Source organism: Grammomys surdaster, unplaced genomic scaffold (assembly GCF_004785775.1).
Source record: "Grammomys surdaster isolate TR1022 unplaced genomic scaffold, NIH_TR_1.0 126113, whole genome shotgun sequence".
Classification (NCBI taxonomy): Eukaryota; Metazoa; Chordata; class Mammalia; order Rodentia; family Muridae; genus Grammomys; species Grammomys surdaster.
The window spans coordinates 1,646,743-1,670,876 of record NW_021620921.1 but is presented as its reverse complement, the minus strand read 5'-3'; the positions used below and the strand labels follow the sequence as shown (position 1 = coordinate 1,670,876).

At 39.1% G+C, this 24,134-nt stretch overlaps 1 protein-coding gene across 3 annotated transcripts in view; it reads right to left on the bottom strand.

The window, feature by feature from the left end:
• The window catches only part of Snap91 (synaptosome associated protein 91), a 110,374-nt gene that overhangs the window by 50,306 nt on the left and 35,934 nt on the right, over nucleotides 1-24,134 (bottom strand). For all 3 annotated transcript variants that reach the window (XM_028756183.1, XM_028756181.1, XM_028756182.1), the window contains exons 3-9: nucleotides 21,474-21,616; nucleotides 20,778-20,853; nucleotides 19,992-20,094; nucleotides 19,072-19,165; nucleotides 17,509-17,620; nucleotides 6,893-6,999; nucleotides 3,546-3,587 (exon numbers count right to left, since the gene is read on the bottom strand). In XM_028756183.1, the coding sequence (XP_028612016.1) occupies nucleotides 3,546-3,587; nucleotides 6,893-6,999; nucleotides 17,509-17,620; nucleotides 19,072-19,165; nucleotides 19,992-20,094; nucleotides 20,778-20,853; nucleotides 21,474-21,616 (677 nt within the window). The remainder of the gene's footprint in view (nucleotides 1-3,545; nucleotides 3,588-6,892; nucleotides 7,000-17,508; nucleotides 17,621-19,071; nucleotides 19,166-19,991; nucleotides 20,095-20,777; nucleotides 20,854-21,473; nucleotides 21,617-24,134) is intronic.

The window sequence follows — 24,134 nt, the reverse complement described above, 5'->3', positions numbered from 1 at the left end:
CTTTAATTCTAGAGGATTTCAAAAAAATGCCTTAACATTTATAGCTTTCATAAGGACATGTGAAGTTCCAAGAGAGACATCCTTTGATAGGAATGTCCAGGAGCATAAAATGCATGTCCTCTTCACTGTTGGTGGTACAGTGACACCTGAACTTCAAAGCAGGCACTTACAGAATACCTAAGAGCTTTTCATAAATGGAGTTTAAAATTTGGAACCCACACACTCCAAACAGGAAATACTGTTATGAGAGTTATGTTTTGAAATAAATTCATAGCTTATGGTGATACCCAGAGTAAAGAAAAAATGCATCCACCTATCATTTATATGTTACAACCCATAAAATCAAGTTTTTAAAAAATACAATGGTAATTCCGATTTTGGATTAGATCTCAGAAACCACTCCTAGTGCTGAGAAGAAATATTTGATCTGGGGATCATATTCTCTTACTCTTCAAAACAGTGCTTTAAATATCATCTGAAAATGTCATTGATCTTCACTAATCATTTATGTGGTTTCACTACATGCACAGGTGTTGTCTATGGTCCACACTCTCAAGTGGAGATGTGTGCTAAATTCCTATCTTCATTTTTTTTCTGTAATAGAAATTTTAATCTTTAGAAATTTTATTCTAAGTTCAATAGGAGTTCCTTCTAGTCACCATCATCTTTTAAAATTAATTAATTAATTAATTTTGCAAAGGAAAAATTGGTTTTCTCCAACGGAGCCTCACTAGTATATTAACCACACACCCAGCAGTAGATAGACAACACAAAATGAACTCAAAGGTATTTTTGTAGATTTTCTTTTGTCTCATGTTTTGGCTTTTTTTTTTTTAACCTTATTGGTCTTTTTTTTTGTATATTTTGATTTCTGATTTTATGTTTCTATGAGGTTTATTTTTGGTGTTTGTTTTGTATGCTTTTTCTTTACTATGGTTTTGTTTGTTTTCTAAAGACAGAGAGAAAGAAGGTGTGAGATTTAGGTGGGTGGGAGGTAGAGATTATCCAAGAGGAGTTAGGGAAGGGAAAACCATGACCAGACTATATGGTATGAAAAAATTTATTTTCAATAAAAAAGAAAAGATAATGAGTGACCAGACTATATGGTATGAAAAATTTTATTTTCAATAAAAAAGAAAAGATGATGAGTGCGTTTGCTCATTAGTACAGTACGCACAGAAGACAGATGATGGTGCTGGATCCCTTAGGGCTGGAGTTACAGGCCCTTTTGAGCTGTTTGACTTGGGTGTTGGGAAACAAACCTAGGTCTTCTGTAAGAGCAGCCAGCACTCTTAATCCTGAGCCATCTCTCCAGCCCCTATTTAATTCTTTTCAGATAGACATTTTGGTTCATTTCTGTGGTAGATGGAGGAGTGCCATAGAAGCCATGTTGAAGCCTGGTGGAGAGCAGACCTTCGTCTCACAGGAATCATGATGGGTCCATAAACCTTGTACTGCAGAGCCACCTCGAGACTAACCCTGATTTAATCCTCTCTGAAGGGCTAAACTTCAGAAGTTTCACATTCCTGCTGAAGCCTGACTGTACTGTGAGAGGACTAGGGGTCCCTAAGTCCCAGCTCAGTGAGAGACTCCCCTCAGCCTGGAGAAAGGGGCTCTGATAGAGGAGAGTTTAGGGAGTTGGTGCATATGTCTCACAGTCACAGAGAAAATACGTAGCTCACAACCACAAAGAAAACACAATCAAGCTACCAATTAAGACATTCCAGAAGCATGCCATATTCTCATATTGGAATTTAAGTGCATATAGAATTTAGTTAGAGGAGTTTTTATGGGGTGGTAATTTAAAAATAAATACTAATATTGAAGTTTTATGCTGCTCTTTAGCTCACAAGAAAAACAGGATAGAATGTTCAGGATTTTAATGACTATCATAGAACAGCCTTCTACTAGGTTTCCCAAGTCCTGGCACATAAGTGGACATCATTAAGTATGTCTATAGACTTCTTGAGCAATGACATAAGCTGCAATGAATATTATGGCATCATTAAAAATGAAACCCAAGTATGTGCCCCTTCCTTCAATGATCTGCTATCATTTTCAAAACTGAAAACCAACAAGGTATTTATATGGTCCCTTGACTCTCTCATAAGTCTAGACTACCCAAAGGGAGACAGGTGAAGGCCTGTTCTTACCTGCCAGGCTCCCCTGAACTAAATAGTTGGTTTGTATTTATCCCACAGTGAGGGTTGTCTATAGTATAAAAGAAAATTGACCGTTTCTAAAAGTTACTCATTGAGATAACTATGTAATGTCCCTTTAAAAACATGCATTATATATTTGGAACACTTAGAAAAAAACGCAGTGTAGTCTATAGATGAAAAATATAAAAACATCCATTTTCTTATGATGCTACAAAGATAAACTTACCTCAACAAAGAGAGTTTGAAATAATATTTTTTGCATATTTAATAGTTAAAACCCAACATCCTATTCAGGTATATACTTCAATAGATAACACTACATGGAGTAGAGATATTTTTAACTAATATTTTACCTATGAGTGGTGTCCATTAAACTAAAGAATATACTGCTATCATGTTCTGAATTATTCAATACATTTTACTTGTATGAATTCTTGATATTTTATACTTTATTAATATAAAAAGAGAAAGCCTTTACTATCAACTTTCCTCCAAATTTTTAGTCATATTTACATATTATTTCAAGTATGAAAATATTTCAAAAAATTATAAAGATGGAAAATTAATAATATACAATATGCATTATTTAAGTGTAAGAGAACAGCTCTGCACCCTCTGGCCATCCCCTCAGTGCTGCTTCTAGTAAAAGGACATGTGTGAGACTGAAATTTTATCATCAAGGGATGTTTAAAACCCACCAGTTCTTGTCAATCAATCATACCGAAGACCATTTATACCTCAGCGTCTGCGTCTGTCTTCCTCCTCAGGAGCTGTGCACCTGACGTGGCTGATGAGTAATCTCAGTTCTCACTGTCCTCTAACCATGGGGCCCAGAAAAACCACTCCTCGGTCACCTCTATGTAAACACGTTTATATAGAAATTACTCCTCTCCATGGGGGTGGGGAGGATGCAAACCCTCATCACCAGGGTTTCTCCCTTCTGTGGGTGTCCTTCAGACCTCCCTCCTGTGGGTGTCCTTCAGACCTCCCTCCTGTGGGTGTCCTTCAGACCGGGCACAGTCAGAGAACAGGGAGAATGGACAGAATGCTCGTGTGCTCTGATGACTGGAAGTAGCTCCTCAGACCCCAAGCTCTGTCACAGACATGTTCACAACTCTTACTGGTTCAAGCTCAATAAGGAAGCAATGAGCCCAGTTAGAATGGTCAGCTGCCATTAAAGAAGTCACAGCTTAAGGCCAGTGAAATCTTCTTTAATATCCAGAAACATAATAATTAGAAAAAAATAAGTCAGATTGAATAATGCTTTTAGAAAATTGGTTGGTTTAAACTCAAGATCTATGAAATGTCTACAAAGTATGACTACTTGTGGCAATCTGTTAATTATCAGTGTCTTGTCTACTAGCCGGCTCCTGAGACACTTACCTGCGTGAGGTCAGGAATGTCACCTTTATCAATACCAACTTGCTGTGGATAAAGAAAAAACAAAATTACTGCTGGGTTTTTATGACTTTTTTGGCATTTAATATAAGATCACTCATAGGATTTGTTAAAACTACAGCTTATTCATGGTGCAAAGCAACTATTACTCTGCATATTCACCTTACTTTAAGCGTATGCTCTTTATGTAATTTCCCATTCATCATAATAAAGTAATAATCTCATTATATTATTATAGTTAGTTATAACAAGTATATAGAATTTTACTAGAATCTAAAAATAAATGAAAACATTCTGAAGAATATATTTTAAATGTACCCTTTATATTCAATAGAAGCTAAGAAATTATGAAACCATTTAAACAAAATTTAAATGATTCTACCCACTGAGTCCTTGGGGAATGGTTATTTATCTTAATCTTTTGTTCAGGGTGTAGCAACTGTTTCCTCTTTTACAGGCAGAACCACTTTGCCAGTTTCTTACACCTTCTAGAGCAGGGGTCTCAATCTATGGGTCACAACCCCTTTGGAGTTACATATCAGATATTCTGCTTGTCAGATAATTACATTATGATTTATAACAGTAGCAAAATTATAGTTATGAGGTAGCAACAAAGTAATTTTATGGTTGGGGGACACTACACCATGAGGAACTGCATTAAAGGGCCGCAGCCTTAGGAAGGTTGAGAACCACTGCTCTAAAGTTTATATAAAACCAAGGAAATTTGAAATATAAGTATTTCATTTTCTTCCACCAATAACAGCAATATCTAGACTTAATTTTTCTTTTCTTTTTTGTTTTAAATAAAAACATTTTATCCCAATTAACTCTCAAATTGAAACATCAAGCAGCTGGTTTTAGGAAGCTACTCTAACCCTTGCTGGATCCCAAGCAAAACATCCTGGAGGACCTGTACACAGTCAGAACAGCCATTCCGAAGCAGTGGAGCCAAGCTTATGGCTTTACACTTACGCTGTCAATTTGTATTCATGTATCCAGCACACACTCATACACACTACAACAACGACTGGCTTCATATCCTCTTTCATGACTTGTGGGTTCCTCTGCCTGCATTCTGTCCTCCCCTGTCACCTAATGTCACCTTCTCATGGTCTCCCTTCCAGTGCTACATTATACTCACACTTAACAACTGTTTATGCATTACATGTGTATATATAATGTGGGCCAGATTCACACAGGAAGGGGACCTGTGCCTCTTTTCTGTTTACTTTGCATCACCTCCATAATATTGAATTCTCCAAGTCTGTCAACTTTCCTGCAATTTCATAATTGATTTTTTCTGTTTATTTTTATATTTTGTATTGGATTTAATTTTTCATTCAACAGGATAGCTTAGGGGTATGTCCATGTTAGCATAGAGAATAGCCTACCTTTAAAAAACACTGTGTAGAACTTCCTTGTCTTATAATTTATTTAATGCATCATTTATTAACTAATATTAAAGTTGCTTTTAATTTTTAGAATACTAAACGTAAACATTTAGTATAACTTTATAATTTATTTTATCTATAATTTACATGGTAATTCATTTATTAATGAAATTGAGGCTCAAAGAAATTAAGTAGATTAAGGAACCTAAGATATACTTCAAGCAGCTCCTGTAGTCTAGGGACTTCCATAGAAATTGTCTGATCACTCAGTGTGCTGGACAGCTCACTAATGCTTTATAAATAGATACTACAAATGCTTAGTTTGTTGCTTATCTTCCGTCATATCAAAACTCTGACAGAGAGCCTTATATCAATCACACTGCTCTATCACTGAGATACCCTCTCAGCCGCAGTTACATGTTTAAAATGACATTCTGAAGCCTTCCTTAGACTCTTTAGGAAAACGATTCTAACTGCAGATTAACCATTAAGTAGGAGCCCATATGATGCAAGAATACTGTCTGTGACACAACTAAGTTCTGAACGTTTTGTATTGACTGATCATAACCAAACTGTTATTTTATACTACCGTTAGTATGTTCAATGATAAAGGTCATTATGTAAATACAAAAGAGAACTATATAGATATGATTAAAGTTATCCCATTGAACTTTAGATGCTTATTCTAGTATTTTGTTTCATAAATTAGTGTTCATTCTAGAAACAGTCTTATAAATGTTCACAAAACACTTCTATTACTCAGTGACTTAAAGAAAGACTCTTGGAATGACACCTGCTCCGTGTGTCTCCTCTTCACTGGCACGAATTTGACTTGTGTCAACATGAGGCATGAAGAGATGCAAAACAAGCTTATGTAAAAAACCAAGCCTCTGTGTCAGCAAGCCTCTGTGTCAGCAAGCCTTTCTCCTAAAGCTGTTGGGGCCAGCTTTGCTTGCTGTTTGGAGAAGTGTGTGTACACTGCACACTGCCCAGTTCCTGCCTCCTCTAGAGCAACAAGTGGGGAGTTGGGACGCACCTGCCCCAGGAGGTAATGGGGCAGCAAAGCAACCTTCTGCTCAGAGGGGTGCCTGTGCACAGGTGATCTTTCACAGAAAAAGTTGAGCAATGATTTTTACTAGATTATACTAATAACTGTGGCTAAACCAAGGGATAAAGTCATACAAAATATAAACAATAAACCCATGTAACAGAAAAAATTCAAGGAATTATATCCTTCTAGTAATAAAGAAGCACAGACATCCCATGTCCCATGTCCACAGTGTCACAGGCTTTGCTATGAGTCTGGAGCCTCTTACCCTGCACCCCGGCTCTAGCATCAGTCAGTCCACATGTGTGACAAGGACCCACTGGCCATCCCACCAGAGGTATAGTAACGTCATCACTTCTAGTACCAGCATGATTCAAGTATTGAATTCCGTAAGAGACAAAAAGCTCCAATTTACAGATAATCTCAAGAACGCCAACCGTGTTTTGCAGTTGTTATGGTTAAGTGTAAGAAACACCCTTAAGAAACATTGTATAATCCTTATAAAATAATTTATACTTTAGCCTTTTAATTATATTTAAGTCATCGACAGGGTAAGGGAGATGAGGATTCATGATTTATACTTTATAAACAATGGATAGATTTTTTTAAAAGGTAAATGTAGGGTTCAAAAACAAAACTTTCTTACAATAGAACAACAACAACAAAACAGCCATTAGGTGGAACGGGGCACTGGGCCAACTTGTAGAACAGCAGTATAACCTATGAACATTTTTTCTGAGTGCATCTAACAGGGAGGCAGGGGTGTGAGAAGTGACTGTAAGATGTCCTCTCATGCTAACACATCCTGGACATGTGCTAGATGTTCTGTCAGACCAGACATTATGCTGCACACTAGTTCTGGTTGCCTTAGCCACAAAGCTTGGATCACTTACCTCCGCAACCTTGAGGAATTCAGATACTCGAGTCATTCTAGTTAGAAACCGTTTGTAAATTTCTAATGCGTCTTTGCATTGACCTTTCTTCATCTCGAAAAATTTTTCTAGAAGAGATAAGGGACAAGCTGTTTGAAGAATTCTGTTTTACTCTAGGCATTTCTTACAGCCACTACCTCAAGCTTAGGGCCTGAATTAAAGCATAGGCAGGAAAATGCTAAAGTGGCTTCTCAACAGAGGGACTCCGAGTAGCTGGAGAAAGACGCATGGTTCATCTGTCTCACTTGAAACAATTTCAGCAACAAAGGAACTGAGCTGGAAGCATACAGGAACCATCGTAATACATTCAAGTCATGACCCCCATGCCTCAGTACTTACTTTAAAAATTGTTTCTAATAACAACCATAACTCACAAGCTATGGCTGCATTCCACAGCATCCACATTCTCTTATTTCTTTCCTGTCTCCTGACCTTCTTACCCACCCTTTCTCTCTTGGATGCAGGAGACTGAAACCATGCTAAGCTCTACAGTGGGTTACATCCCAGCCGTAGGGTCATTATTTTCTTACTAGATCACATAGAGCAATAATCAAACATTATAAACCCAGCATGTATATGTCTTTCAGAACTGAAGAATTCTTTTTAATTTCTACTCATATAAGTTGATGCTTAGATTGGTCATAAACTATCTATCAAGTATTATGGCATGTTTTTTGAAAGATAAAGTGGGGGCTCTTTTTTTTTTTTTTTTTTTTTGATTTTCGAGACAGGGTTTCTCTGTGTAGCCCTGGCTGTCCTGGAACTCACTCTGTAGACCAGGCTGGCCTCGAACTCAGAAATCCACCTGCCTCTGCCTCCCAAGTGCTGGGATTAAAGGCGTGCGCCACCACTGCCCGGCTAAAGTGGGGGCTCTTATAGCCTTTGGCTCACCAAACACTTCATGGGTTTCTGCTGTGTGAGCCTAGTTTTTCTTGACATTACTGAGAGACAGGATGATCTTGTTCTCTTGTCACCCTTCCCAAGAATTCAGTCATAAGGTACTCTGTTTATGACAAGGTGCTTTTTCATATATGTTTTAAAAACAGAAACAACCAATGCTTTCTCAGAGGGTTTGACCGTCATTTGTCAACACATTCTGTCAGTCATTATCAGCTGACTCTGTAAATGGCGGCACAGTAAAGGACTGTCTACAGAAGAGACAGAGATATCTCGGCTTCTGCTCTAGAAATGTGCCTCTTTAAATTTGCATACGGTAAAAGTCATGCTCTGACTATACTCTCTCACATGCGAACTCTTCGTGTCACTCAACTTATAATTTTATTACCTCACAAGTATTTTTAATTTTCTTAAGAAAAGTTTGAAAATATATAATTAGAAGAACTAATTACCAGGGGTGACTGCTCATTACCTTCTGTTGACTGCCTGTGGTGATTTTACTTTTTTACACAGATCTCCCCTGTAGGGCATTTAAGTCAAGTAAAAGGGTCAAAGAAACAAACACATGCTGTTTTCCTCATGCCAAGATTTAGCGAGATGAGTACTTTTCTTCATATTGTTTTCAAAAGACCAGCTGACAAGTTGACCATGCTCTGGTAAGTGGTCCCTACCCGGCTCACAGACATGTAAGCAAGCCTAGTTAACCTCAGTGGGTCATAAAAATAGATTTGAAAGTAGAAGATAATGTGTTGTGAAGAAAGTCTCCATGGGGTGGGGGGAGCATAAGATAGAAATATTTATATGCAAGCATGAAATTGCTAAAGGATACATTAAGAATGTTTTCAAAGGTCAACTCTAAAGAGCCTTTCTTATCTACCCTAGCCTGTTTTCTAATGCTTCTGAAAGCATCGTGCTGTTACAATGGATCACAACCTATGGTGCTATAAGAAAATGGAAAACTAGGATTTATTTTGAAAAAATTATACTTCTTCCTGTCTTCCCTTTACTCTTCAGACCATGTTGTTCCAATTTCTTAAATTACTTTTCTTCAACATCATCTAAGTTATTTCTTTCTATAGATCTTCAGGAGCAACATGAGAAAACAAATCAAACTGAGAAATATCAATTTTCCCTTTGAACTAATACACCAACAGTTGAGCAATTTTTGTTATCTCTTCTATATTTTTCTTTTTTGTTTTTCATGGTAAGCTGGGGTTCAATAACAAAAGGCCTTCAATCACTCTCTCTCCAGGCTATAATCTCATAGCTGTTTCTGACAGTGAAATAGCAATGACACAGAAGGCAACACACAGTGTCTTACTGAGGCAGCAAATTACAAGGCTCCTTCATTCCCTGGAGTCAAAAGAAGAGTCCAGATTAAGTCCTATTTCTATGGACCTCTTTTTTTCCCCCACTAAAGACTACATGTTGCTTTTAAGTATCTGAAATGATCAAATTTGACATCTGTAAAACTGTGATACAATGTTTCAGCACTGATTTCTAAATCCTGAGAGAGATTTCCAAGTGGACTATATCTAGGTCCTTAGTAAGCAAGGTGTCTCACTTGGATGTCTGAGTTTCACTATGACAATCAAACACGTGTAAGTTTTGTAGCATTTGCCCTGCCATCATGATGATGATGATGATGATGATGATGATGATGATCTCACTTTGACACAAGCCTCAGCCATCTGAGGGGAGGAAACCTTAATTAAGAAAATGACTCTACAAAATCAGACTATGTGAGATGGGGCTGTAAGCAAACCTATAGGGTATTTTCTTAATTAGTGACTGATGGGGTAGGGCTCAGTACATAATGGGTGGCACCACCACTTCTGGGCTGGGGGGCTTGGGGTCTATAAGTAAGCAGGCCAAGGAAGCCAGAAGTGTCAAGCCAGTAAACAGCACCCCTCTAAGGCATCTGCATCCATCAGCTCCAGCTTTCAGGTTCCTGACCTGTTTGAGTTCTTGCCCTGAGTGTCTTTGAGAATAAACTGTGATACTGAAGTGTAATAAACCTTTTCCTCTTCAACTTGCTTTTGGTCATAGTGTTTCATCTCAGCAATAGAAACTTGGACTAAGATAGCACTTAGTTTGTGCTATCAAATTGTTTCTAATTGTGTTTATTCACAAAGTACTCGGTTAGCAAGTCCTTGATTTCAACTTACACACATTTCCATAAGTCACACTCCTATAAGCAAAATACATACTTGCCTGGGAACAATCAGGATCCCTGTCTTGTGTGCCTCCCTGCTAGCTAGACAAAGCTAATGAAGGCTTCACTGGAAATTAAGGGGAGGAGAAATAGGGTTGGACCGATTCTCCAAAGTCCTTCACACAAAAAAGTTCAGCGTCTGTGGTCCTATAATCTTCCCCCTTTTAATTCAGTCAGTAAGCTAACATTTTCAAATTAAAAATTAAAATGGCTCAAAGAGCTATTATTTTAATCTAAACAGAAACCATCCTCTTGATACCAACTATGTATGAAATCAATATAATGCAGAGTAAAGCAGGCTATCAGCTTAGCAGCTGTCAGGCTGGCGGTGGGAAGAATCACACGGCTGAACCTGCCTGATTGCTAAGCGAATGGCGGGCACCAAATCCACGGCTATTGATGGCGAAGTGGGAATAAAGCTAAGTGAGAAAGGATGAGAAAGAAGCAACAAGACGTCACTGCTGACAGGCTGCAGAGCCCAGGAAGATGAGCTACAAAGTGGGGTGGGGAATTGTGTGTTGAAAAGACCAAAGGCACAAGGAAAAAAAGAGATTCAGGGCAACAAGCTGAAGAATTCAGTTTCGGAGTCTGTGTATGTCAGGAAAGAACATAATATCTGGATTTGCACAGCCACAAACAGTAAGAATTGCAATGCTAATATTCATATGAACAGTCAGAACTGAAAGAATCCATTTGTGGCTTATCTAATAGAGACAGTGGCCTGAAGTAAGCCATAGGAAAAAGCCCAAGGAAGAGTAAGGATGACCTACAGAAAAGTAATAGGAAAATCTGTCTGATAACATCTCTCACCTGAAATGAGAATTCATTTCGTTTTCAACTTCATATTTAGGGCAGGAATCTGCCAGAGAAGGTAAACATCTCCCCACTCCCCCAGAGCAGCGCATTTGATGTGAGTGACTGGCCCCACCCACCAGCCTCAGCCCTGCACAGCAACTAGAGTTAGAAGGTAACCCTGAGGCAGAGGCTGTCTTCCTTGGCCTTCTGCTACTGCTCAGTCTATTGCTTCTGACAGGCAGAAGCCAAAGCATCGGCAGATTACTTGCCTGCAGCATCCTGCTACCCACTGCCCAGCTTCCTGGATTTAGAGGCACAATGATTAAAGTAACAGCCACATGATCCTTAATCCTGGATTATAGCTTCAAGTGTCCATTTCCCAGCTTTCCCGGTGCTGCCAAGAAGCTGGGCCTCCAAGACAGCTTCTTCTTTGTAAAGTAACCTCAACTGGCAGCCTTGAAGAAGCAGGTCCTGCAAACATAGGAGCTTAATTCCAGCAGGACACAAAGCTCAGAGCCAGTTTCTAGAAGCTTTAGGCACCTATAGAAGTATCTACCTTCCTATACTAGAATCCTTTCTAGTTAGAAGTGTGAAGGAGTTTCTCTTTTCTTATTTTTCTTTCTGTTTATTTTTTCTTTCTTTCTGTTCTGAAGACACACTTTTTGGTACTTGAATAGACTCCAAGAAGTAGACTCTTAACTGTCACACAGCAAACCTGGGATCAGGGATATATACCTGGTGACGGGGATCAGGTATATACCTGGTAGCCATCTCTGCCCACAGAAAGCCGGGATCCTCAAAGACTGAGTTAAGCTTCCTTTACTTTTCTAGAATGAAGCTTATCAAGCCATGGTCTAGTCTGCCTCAGTATGAACAAGGCCAATAAAACAACAAAGTAAGTGGCTGCCCATGCTGCCACTGAGGGACTTAAGAAAGAAGGGAAACACAGTGTTTCACATTTGGCTTGAGGCAAAGTTAAACCGTGGCACTGTGAGATTGTTTTGTGTCAGCCCGTGCTTCAGATTTTCCCTCACACACAGTTGTCCCTCGGCTTCTACCACCCACACTCCCTGCCAGCTGCTTCCTGACCCAAAGTGAGACTTAGAATCCAGTAATTCTAATGTATCAAGGGTAAGATACCAACATCTAAGGAAGGAAGGACTAGCCTGCTCAGACAGGAAAAACAGCTTTCAGCCAGGAGCCCTTATTTTGCTTGAACCCCTGAGCCCCCTCTTTTCAGCTGTCTTTCTGCAGGAATGCTATGACATCACAGGGAATATAGTGAGGCTGTACACAGAAGTTCCTCATTTATTCTGAAGTTAAGCAATTTACAAGATTAGTCAGGCTGATTTCCAGCTCTGGCATACTGTGCCTAAGATTGTTTTTGGGATAAAGCTTTTTGAGAGACAGACCATGTATAGAGTCTGACTCAGGAAGGAGACTGCATGACAAAAACACATTTTATTAGAAGTATTGCGTGACTTATTAATTCTAAAAAATGTATTCATGTTTTATGCTGGAGAAATGGCTCAGTTGTTAAGAGCGTTTGTTGCTCTTCCAGAGGACCTAGGTTTAATTCCCAGTATCCACATGGAGGCTCACATCTCTCTGTAACTCCAGTTCCAGGGAGTCAATGCTCTCTTCTGACTTTGTGAGCACTGTACAGGGTGTACAGATATACATGCAGGCAAAATAACCATACACATAAAATAAAACTTTTGGAAGGAAGTACATTGGTCTGAAATACAAATCTAACTGGGTACCCTGTTACCTCACGTCATCCTCCTACCCCTGTGCCATGAACCATCAAATGACACCTAAATGACAACATATGGAAAATTGTAATGGACCCTAAAGCTGCTGGGCAGGAAAAAAAAGAACAGTAAGCTGGATTTGCAATATGATCAACAATTTATCCACTTGGATAAACACGTCAAAGGCTGGGGATTTAAGTGTGAGCATTCAGGTGGGGCTCTAATACAGAAGTTACCAAAACGAACTACTCTGCCTAGCAGGAACGCATCTCTAAAGAGCGTTCCATCCATCTCAGACCTATAGAAACAGGAACTGTTGAGTTCTAGTGAGGATTCCATACATTCTTGAGCAAAGTTCTTAAACTCTACTGAAGGTACTTTATCCTAGTTGTCAGTACAGTGACCACTACAGAATAAACAGGCACAGCTGGGAACGGGGCATTCCTAGACAGTAAAATATATACATGTGCACTTAACACAAACAGAAACCTACAACTAGCTTTTGGAGCATTTTGGCAAAAATGAATGTATAATGCAGAGATTGTCTGCATTCTCCTTGCCATCAGGCATAAATGCTACTCAGGTTCTGTGTGAATGTTGTGTTAGCTACAGTTCGCCAGCCTATGATGTCACATCACCCAATGTTCACAGTTGGCATTCCTGGTGATTCTGATGTCTATGAATTCACTGTTCAGGTGTCACACAACTGGCACACTGCCCTCAATCCCCTGTGCTCCGCCTTTTCATACTACTCCCTGCTAATCAGCAGTGACTTCTTGACTGAGTCCTTAGTTTAATTTTCTAGAATGACACACAATTGGAATCAGAGACAGTGCATTGTTTTCAGACTGGCTTGTTGTTTTGATTTTTATCACCTGAAGGATGTCACAATAGGTGACTGTTTTCATATGCATATTTCACATTTGCATGCCTTTGTTGTAAGGTGTCTTTTTAAAATCTGTGGTTCAATGTTTGTTTGACCGAGGCTGTGTAGCACTTTTCTTCGAAATAAAACTGACTTGGAGGGAAGTTCTTTAAGATTCAGGATGTCTGAATAGATAGGAGAACACTCCATTCTACTGGAAGCTCATTAAGCTGGGGAAGTAAGCAACTAAAGAACTTCAGGAAGTTCCTCAGACTGAACAGATTCACTCTCCTCAGCATATATTAGCAGTAAGAACTGCTGAGAGACACTCAAACAAGCTAATCTGCCTAGAAGGAGCAGAGACCAACTAAGCTACTGGGAATATACAATCTTCATCCTGTTGAGCTACCTGCAGGCTGCAGAGTGTTCTTAAGGTTTACAGATTTCATAACTGTTAGCCACGCTGGGGTGGGCTTTGGTGATGTTGCTGTGTTTGAGTCAGTTTTGCTAATGAATCTTATTGGCTTACTAATTTGGACCTTGGCAATATCTATACTTTGGTCTGTCATTGGTTCCCTATCTGGGGTATTTTTAATTTGTATTTGTATGTATGTATGCCCACAGAGGCCAGAAGAGGGTGTCAGACTCCCTAAAGTTGGAGTCATAGGTGGTTATGAGCTACCTGCTGTTCTGGGAACAAACCCAGTCTTCTGCAATGATAGCAAATGCCCTTAACCTGAGGCATTTATTTCACCAGTCCTGTGAAGGATAATTTCCAAGAATTTAGGATTCAAGGGTGTTGAGAGTCCTTCTCAACATTTTGCATACTTCACTCTTGTCCCTTCTTGTCTGCCTGGCTTCTGAGAAGATCTTACATATAATTCTTATTTTTGCTTCTTTACCGGTACATGATTTTTCGCTCTCTTGATTCTTTCAACATTCCCCCTCCCCATTTTTTTTGTTTCTAGAGTTCAAAAATTATAGGCCTGTATTAAAAAAGAAAATAGGCCCTGTATTTTGGGGGATATTCATCAGAGGTGATGTCTCTGAGCTTCTGGAACACATGTTTCAGTAGCAGACACCAATTTGGTAAAGTAGATTTCTTCACTAGTTTAAAATTTTAGCCTAATTTTATCAGATGTAATCAGATAAGTGGTCAGGATGAAAGCCAACTATAAACTGAGGGGCAGCTGTCCTTCTCTCCCCCTCCCCCACATTCCAGAACAGATAGGGAACCTACTTGAGCTCCTAAAAGCAAAATGCAAGTGTGGCCTTGTCACAGCTCTCATGCTTGTCTGTAGTCTGCCTCCAGCAATGTGTCAGTCAGGTCTTCCTACCTCTGCCCCAGTTCCCACAGTAGTCTTCACTTTTGAGTGATTATCAGGTTAGCCAGGATTTACTATGTATACTGGTTGGCTTCTCCAATTGCAGTGGCAGAGGTTTTTCCTGTGCCTAACCTCTCTTGTGACTCCAAAGAGAGTTAGTTTTCCAGCCTTCTCAGTTCTTTACATGTTAGAACAATGGTGACTTCTAAACTCTTTACAGTCTAGTGAATGTACAGAATGACCTGTGGGTACTTCCCTTGGTTCCTAAAAAGGGATATACTTTGACACTAGCAAAGTTGTCACAATTTGAAGTGCAGACACAGGAATAGCAATTCTACTTCATCTCCGGGTAACCTGAATATTTTGTTTGTGGAAAAAAAAGTTTTAGAGGTTAACAATGGTTACTGTAAACTTAATTAAGCAATAAAACCTACTCACAGAGACCCAAATGTGTCCTCTTTCACCAGAGGAGAATTAGCACAATTCTTGGCATCTGGGAGGTGGCTACTGAGGTACAAGATGCATTTATTTCTATCCCAGAGACCATCAGGAGTTTTCTGTCAGCAAGCAGAGGTGGTATTTACAACCATTGATGTTCTCATCTTAAGAACATCAACCTGTGTGGTACCACAATCCCATAGGACACTGCTCTGATGACATCTCACTGGGCAAGAACTTCAGGCATCAGGCATGTCTTGGTAAGAGACATAACTGGCAAAGGGGGAGGCAGAATCCATGAAAGTTCCTGGACATGCCACCTTAATAAGGTTTCTGAGTCTCCAAAGGTCTGGGTAGTTTACAGAATGCTTTATGTTAAAGGTACATTTTGCAGTTGGAGCTCCTTGTAACTAAGACATAGTTCAGAGTCTGCCAAGCTGCCTTGAATTTTCAGGAGACACACTGACATGTGGGCATGCTGCTGTATGAAGAACATCCTGCATGGTGACAGCAAAGAGCACAGTTCAGGCCACAGAAAGTTCCATAACTGCTTCAAACTTAGGCTACCAGAGCCTTAGTTCCAGAAGAATCTCAAGGTACTTAAGGAGTGTGCAATTGATTTACATGTTGTGAAATCCCTCTATCATGCTCCAGCATAGGCCCCTAGTGATAATAAAGACTTGTCTTCTTCAGATAACAGTGATGTCCTTTAAAGGAGTTGTTGTTGGCTTACATCTAGAGACCAAGATCCTGAACACAGAGAACGAAGTGGTCCTCAGACACAGAGTGGGCACTATATAATCAATCAAGCTGTAAAGTTGGACAAACATGATGATATTCTAGGATATATATCAGTCAAGCAAGACATGAATAAGCAGACCACTTGTATGAATATAGAGTCATTTCCAGAGTCTCTTTCATGCACAGTCATGTCTCTCATTTATCCTTTAAATAATATCTGTGGCCTTTAGGAAATTCTTCATAACAAAAGAAGAAATTGCAGTTTGGTACTAGCTGGAAGTAACATAGTGAATAATAACTCTGCAAAGGGGTGACCTGAATAGGAAAATGAAACTTTCATAGTAGGCCAAGCCTTTTATAGTATAGTGTCCACCTTTCCTCTTGTAGCAAGACTTAGGGGAGACCACCAAGTCATGGGTAGCAACTGGGTTGGATGTACTGATTACAAGGAGTTAGGGACAGACCTGGATGAAGGAAGTGGATGGACCTTTCAAATTAGATAAATATCATGAGCCAGTTTTTCCCATATGTGAATCAAGAGGCATACACTACCAACAAGCTACTAGTTATGAGGAGAAAATGCTACAGGAGTATCAGTGAAGTTAGAGTGGAAACTGAACAGGATGAACAGCTGTAGGAGGAGCTAAGGTGGGAGGAGTTAGGAGAGGAAGAGGAAAAGAGGAGGGGCTAGGAAAGGAAGAAGAAAAGAAAGAGGAGGAGCCAAGAGAGAGAGAGAAAGAGAGAGAGAGAGAAAGAGAGAGAGAGAGAGAGAGAGAGAGAGAGAGAGAGAGAGAGAGAGAGGAAGGAGATGGAGGCAGATGTTCACGTGTCTGTAGCAGTCAAAGGTAGTTGGTATATCTAGGTTGGATATTGGGTTACACTTCTGATTGTATGGGTATCCTGTTACTGATCATTACCAAATATATAAGCCTTTGATTAATCTTTAAGCATTAGAGTCTCATCTTTCTACTGGGCCGTGTGGATGGAGGGATGGTCTCCAGCCTTGTGGAGACAGTATGGAAGACTGGCAGAACCATCTCTTATGCTGGCATCTCGTGGGTGGCAGGGCTGGTGTTTCTGGCTGGCCAGTTCTAGCTGCTGAGTGCATGTGGCCTCCGGCCGAGAAACATGGCAGCTGAGCTAGGCAGAGCTGCCACAGCTTAGATACTTAGCTTGAACCAGTGGCCATTTTTTAAATAATTACTACAACCAACAGCTCAGGATTCCTACTTGAGCTGGTGCCCGCCATCAGTACTAGTCTTTACTACTGTGGGACAGGTCCTTTTATGAAGGAGGAGATCATCAGTCTGCCTACCTTGTACTAGATGTCTACCCTAGATATGTATTCATCCTTGTGGCCACCTCGCTCAGCCAGCACTGCCATCAGGAATCCCTCAGTATCACGAATCTCATACAAACCTGCCAGTGCTGAGGTACTCACTTTAGTGCTCCAGAAACTAGACAACAGATTCATCCCCGCAGATGATGAATTTGTCAGCCTTATCACAACCCAGTCAGCCCAAATGGGTCGCAGCAGTGCCACTTACCAAGTAAGTTAATGACGCCGTCATTGTAGCAAGCAAACAGTTTGATAAGATCTTTGAAAAGAAGCATAAATGCAGCATTTATGACCCCATTTGTTAGTTCATTTGGATGCACCTAGAAAAACGAGCATTTAACTTTAGCTGCATATCATCAAGTTAGTATTTTTTCTCAAGTCATAATAAAATGTCTCAAACTAAGAAATTCACTTGTAGTCTAAAAATGTTGGGTAACTTCTATTAAGCATAGCAATACCAAAGGACTGGTTGAAAATGCTTTGATTATTTAAGCTAGAACCCTTAGTAAGGAAGAGGAAAGCTAAAAATAGATAAACAAAAAGAAAGTAAAAAATTAAGATTAGATGTCCAATAAAGATCTTACTGTAAAATCCATCAAAAACCAGTGTGACGGCTTGCAATTTCTTCTTGAAATTTCACAAGAGTGAGTTGTTACGAGAAGGGCTCAATTATAGTCTAAGCCATAGAATCTTAACAAAGACTTTAAGCTAGGAGTATCTGAAGAAAGTGTTTTAGACAACTATCAAATTACAGAGGAGCTGACAATGAGAGCTCAGAACTTTCCTACACGTCAAAATATTTTTTTTTCATGACTCAGGTCCTCTTAACTGTTATTTTTTGAGTCAATTATACATTTACAAGCAGTTGTAAAAAGTAAAAGAGGTAGATTCCATATGGCAGTGACCTAGTTTCTCCCAAATGTAATAAAAGAGCTCACAGAATTCTAGTTAATTATGTCACAGCCAGGATACTGTATGACAAAATCAACCGACTGCATTCAGAGTTCCCTGGGTTTACTTGTATATGCTTCCGTTGTATCTAGTTCTATACAACTTTATCACACATATGCACTGATGAATTCATCACAACCAATTCAGGTTATGGTTTTTAAAAATTATTCTTTATGCATATGGCTATTTTGCCTTCATGTATGTCTGTCTGTGCACCCCCTGTGTGCTTGGTGCTTATGGAAGTTAGATTAGGGCATCTAATCCCTGGGAACTGGAGCTGGTTGGGTACTGCCATGTAGGTGTGGTAAATTGAACTCAGTTCTCTACAAAAGCAGCTACTGTCTTAAGCACTGAGCCATCTCTCCAATCCCAACAGGTGTGCTCTTTAACAAACAAATAATACTTACTGACTACCAAAAAAGGCTTGTTATCAGTGATAATGCAAAATCACTCCCTGGTGGACAGTGTCACTTAGGTAGTCCATGTCAGATGGGTTCTGATTAGAAAGCATGGTTATTTAGCTACCTGGGGAGCATCTTGTGCATACTTCATCTTACAAGCACACCAAGCTATCATTTCACTCAGAATAGAAGGCTCCAGAATGCTGTGCTCACCTTTCTCTGACCATAGGAAACAGTTTGTAAACTTTGGAACACTCTGGGGGCCTAAAAAACTGAGTGAAATGTTCCTGTAATTCATCTACACAAAGACCTTCTAGAGATGACCCTATGTCAACAGCTAACTGACTGGCAGCCCTTTCGAAGGAGAGACAAGGGCCAATTATGCGAGCAACATTTCACACGGGATACGGGATACATACATCAAACTCCAGCAGTGCATCAATCTGCCCCTGCAGAATTGGCATGCTCTTCAGGAGCTTTTCAGGGACCATTGTTCTCATCACCCCATCAGCCCTACAACACCACAGACAGACAGAAAAGCAGCAAAGTTAGTTATGAAGCAGCAATGAAAACATTTTTATGATTGGGGGTCACCACGACATGAGGAACTGTATTAAAGAGTCACAGCATTAGGAAGGTTGAGAACCACAGTCTTAAATGCTGAGCCATCTCTCCAGCCCCTCTATAGATTCTTAAAATAAAATAATGAACCTTTACAACACTTTATCATTACTTTCAGTTACAAACAGACAAAAGGTCTGCATGTGCTTCTGGCTGAACATTTTGGCCCAGATTAAAGCATCTATTCAGAGACAAATAAATGACACTTGTATATTAAAATTCATTTTTTCTGCTTCATTGAGACTTTCTTAAATAGTAAGTAATGTCAATCATTAAATTATGGTATGCATATTTCCTAGGAAAGTATTACTCTCAACACTAAATCATCACATACACTGTTTTCACCTCAATTAAAATTTCTATAAATAAATGTTTTCATTAACACCACTATACCCTGAAATGAGTCTTGTCAATTCTTTCCTTAAGTTATTTAAAGATATTTAGATTAAGGATATTGAGTCAGTTTTAACAAATAAAATTTTGCATCACATAATTTCTGAGCAGCCAATCAGATTGTTACACATGAACACACTTCAGTACTGCACACTTGAGGGTAGCTTCTGTCATACTGACTTCCTCAGCTGTCTCTTCAGGTGAGTGTGGACTGAGCCTGCCAGGATCAATGCTAGCTGGCATATAAGCTTAGTTAAATAAATCATGTATGCCTAGAGGATTTGCTGTGCTTAAGTAAATAAGAAAAAGAGCAAGAGAGCCATACCCTTTCTTCACTCTGGCAAAGTCAAATGCCATCTGTCTGTAGGAAAAAGCCTTCTCATTCAGGTATCTACTGTAACGCCGTATGAACGTAGACATATCATATCCTGGGGAGAGCGAGAGGAGACAGTCGTGAACACAATGCTTTCCATTGTACTTCTCATACAAGTAATTATTCTATAGCTCTTCAAAACAGACAAGGATTGTCACAGTTGCCTCTAAGAAGGAGCTCAACATGTTGCAGCAAGCCTCATTACCACCCTACTTATAAGCCAAGATTCTTCCATATGGGGCGCTCTGGCCATTCAATACGGTGATTACACTATCCAGCACGGATAGTGTATTTGTATCTACTGTTATACACAACAGCCTGTTTCATATGTAACACATGCAGCCATCTGATATGGGCCTATCTAGCTTCACATGTATGCAATAGTAAGCAAATACAACGAATGAGCCAGAAGTAATGGTCCGAGCTGCATTAACTTAGAAACATTTCTTTAAGAGAGCAATCTTTCTTTTAAATTTGGTTGATGACTTTTACTCCCTCATGTCCTGAATCTTTATAAGCAAACTGTGAGACAGATTAAGTCCAGGTTCCCTTTTTAAAGTGAACACTCCAAGAGACAAAATAAAATTAATGTATATATAATATTAATATATGATCAATTGTGTACAATTAAATAGTTAATTTAATAGTTACTTTCCCATTACTTTCTCAGATAACCAATAGAATGCTCAGTGACAGCGACTTTGGATTAATGCCCACCCCTAGATTTGCCATTCTCACCGTGGGATCCGCTTTTATCTAGAAAGTTGCTGAGGTTGAATAGCGTATTTCTAGAGGCCAAATACTGAATAAATCTCTGAAAAACAAAAACTAGAGTTAAAGGACATTATACCTTTAAACAATTGATGATGTTAAAACCGTGTTTTATTCATTTATTTTTACAACTTCTATTGTATTTGCTCACTTAGTTAGGTAGTTTCCTATGCTGCCAACTTTCTCTAAGAAAGAGGTTTCTTTTAAAACTCCAGAGAAACACTCATCAAATAACAATGAAAAATTTTGAACTTTTACTTCTGCATATGCCAGCAACACTGAAAATTCTATAGGCTTCACTAGGAATTTTGCATAAAAGAAGTAACTTAATTTTATCAATATTTTTCACAAGTAAATAGTCCATGAAAGCAATCTTCATTTATAGACACGAAACATTATTTCCTGTGGAAAAACAGTCCTCCTGATCCTTTCTCTTAACATTTTTTCCACTAATACATTTAAATGTGGCTATCTCACTGAGACAAAGTCCAAATCAAAATACATTTAAAGATAGCCAAATCCAAAGTTGAAATTATACTCAAGATGACTGTGAAACATGTATTTCTTCTTTTCCTCCTCTTTAGTGAAAATTCATGGGTCTTAAATTATCAACATGTTCTGCAACCCCAGGCTCTACCAAGAAACGGTTGTGAATTTGGTTACCTCATTTCCATGCACCATGAGATGGTGTGTGGTTACTAAAGCTTTAAATACCACCACCCAGCTACTGTTCGTTGCCCGCTCAAAGAGGGTGTCGGCCATCTGAGGAATATTGACATTGGTCTCGTTGGTAGCCTGGATCAAATCTATGAAAATAGAAGATATCCAGTAACTATTATATATAAAATTCACCTCAAACTTTAAACATTTAAGCTCATTACCAAAGCATGGCTTCAAAACTAAATAGACAAGAGTTAATTGAAAAACATTACATTGTAGCATTCTTACATATGAACACATTAAATATATGTATTTTAACCAATGTATTTATTTATTCTTGTACTTTTTCTTTTTCAGTTGAATTCTCTTCTGTATTTGTGCTGGTTAATTTTTGTCAACTTGACACAAACTCAGGTCATTTGGGATGAGAAAACCTCAGTTGAGAAAATGTTTCCATGAGACTGGAGATTAGCCTGTAGGAAAGTCTTGCAGAGCATTTTGTTTGGTTAATGACTGACTGATATGGGAGAACCTAACCCACTGTGGGCAGCACCATCGCTAGCTAGGTGGTTCTAGGTTGTATAAGAAAACCAACTGAGCAAGTAAGGAAGTGAGTGAGCATCATTCCCCAATAGCCTCTGCTTCAGCTTCTGAATCCAGGCTCCTGCCTGGAATTCATGCTTTGACTTCCTTTCATGGTGGACTCTTTGACTTGTAAGATGAAATAAACTCTTGCTTCCCTAAGTTGCTTTTGGTCATGGTGTTTTATCACAGCAATGCAAAGCAAACTAGGAAAAATTTCTTGTCTTTATTTTCAACTTGCTGATACAGATGCCATTGTTTTTTAAAATGATGAAGACACTAGATTAGTTAAGTCACTCAAAGCACAATGTCTAAAATATACAGATACTAATCTAATACATTGTTTGCAGGAAAAACCAAAAATGTATTTTTGCAACATAGTATCTAAAAGTATACTTCACTTGTAACTTAATCTTAAAGTGTACTAACAAATACACTGCCATGTGATGAGAAGAAACACAAATAGCTAATGAGCAAAGGATCCTAGTATATTCATCTACTATCTTCATTCAGCTCTCAGAGAATACCATGCAGTGTTTGGTTATGATCTAGCCTTGGATAGTAAGATAGAAAGAAGTACTATGTAATATATTTCACTATCCACATCTTCCCATTAATACAACTCAAGGTGAATTCAAATTTATTTATATATTGGGGAACAAGGATATACAGTGCTCAGAAAAAAATTCTTAGTGCTGAAATGTAGCTGGGGCAGCCAAAGATCATGTTTTATCTCTGATATGTCTCCAAGACCCTATTCTATCAGCAAATGAATAGATTTTGTGATAGACATCTAGTTTCAAGTATAAGGTAGTCCCATGATACTATCTCAGATACAGCATAGTGATTTCTTGTTTCTTTTATTTTCAAAGAACTATTGATATGTTTGGACATATACATTTTGTTCAACAGGCATTTGCTGTGTGCAGTGCTCGGGGAAGCATCATGCAGGAAACAGACCATTTCTACTCTTCAGCAGCTCCTGGTGTGGTAGGTTTGTATCTACTCTGAACAGCCCAACAGGAACAGAGGGCCTTCAGTTTTAATAGAGGGAAGCCTTAGGAGCTACACCTAGAAAGGACCAGGAAAGCTTTCTTGAAAGGATGAGAATTACAATAAAAAAATATTGGGTGAAAAATATATTGACAGGCTAGGGATGATGGCTGGAGCTTCAAAAAGATGTGAACTAAGAAATAATTATACTTTAGTCTATTCATAAGTCAGAACAATTGTTAATATCCCCAAGTTTAGGTCCTGAGGGCTTTTTTTGGAGGGGGTGACTGACTAAAAAAAATCTTATTGTGAAATTGATGTTAGTGATGGGCACATTTAGATTTTGAGTGAAGAGCAGGATAGGCTTGCCTCTGCATCTGCATCAGGGAGCTTCCTGGGAACTAAGGTACCACTAGGCTGCAGTGTGTGTGTGTGTGTGTGTGTGTGTGTGTGTGTGTGTGTGTTTCTCTGTGTGTGTGTGTTTGTGTGTGTGTAGATGCCTACAGAGGCCAAAGGTGTCAGATGCCCTAGAGGGGAGTTAAAGGTGATTGTGAGCCAAACATGGCTGACAGGAATCCAATTAGTGTCCTCTGGAAGAGCACTCTGTGCTCTTAACCACTGAGCCATCTCTCCAGTCTCCAAAGGACTTTAAAGACATTAATTTTTATTATTTTAAAATTATATGTTCATGTGTGTCTGTTTGGGCATATACATGTGAGTGTGGGTGCCTTCAGAGGCTAAACGCATCAGATCTTCTTCAAGCTTGAGTTATGGGTAGTAAGTAGTAAGCCATCTAACATGGATGCTGGGAGCTGAACTACTCAGGACTTCTGGAAAAGCAGTATGCAGTCTTAGCTGGTAAGCCATCTCTTATACCCAAGAAGAACTATTTAAATGTACATGAAGCAGGGCTCCTTCAGGAGTATACATTTCTGAAAAGCTCCGGTGTTGTAGGGGTTAAGTATGTGAGGTCAGATGTGTGTGTCTTGTTTAGGTTGAGGAGTTGCTTACTGTCAAGGAAGAGCCACATATAACCTCACTGAAGAATGAGCCAGGGCAACAAAGATAAAATATAGAATTAGAGGGCAT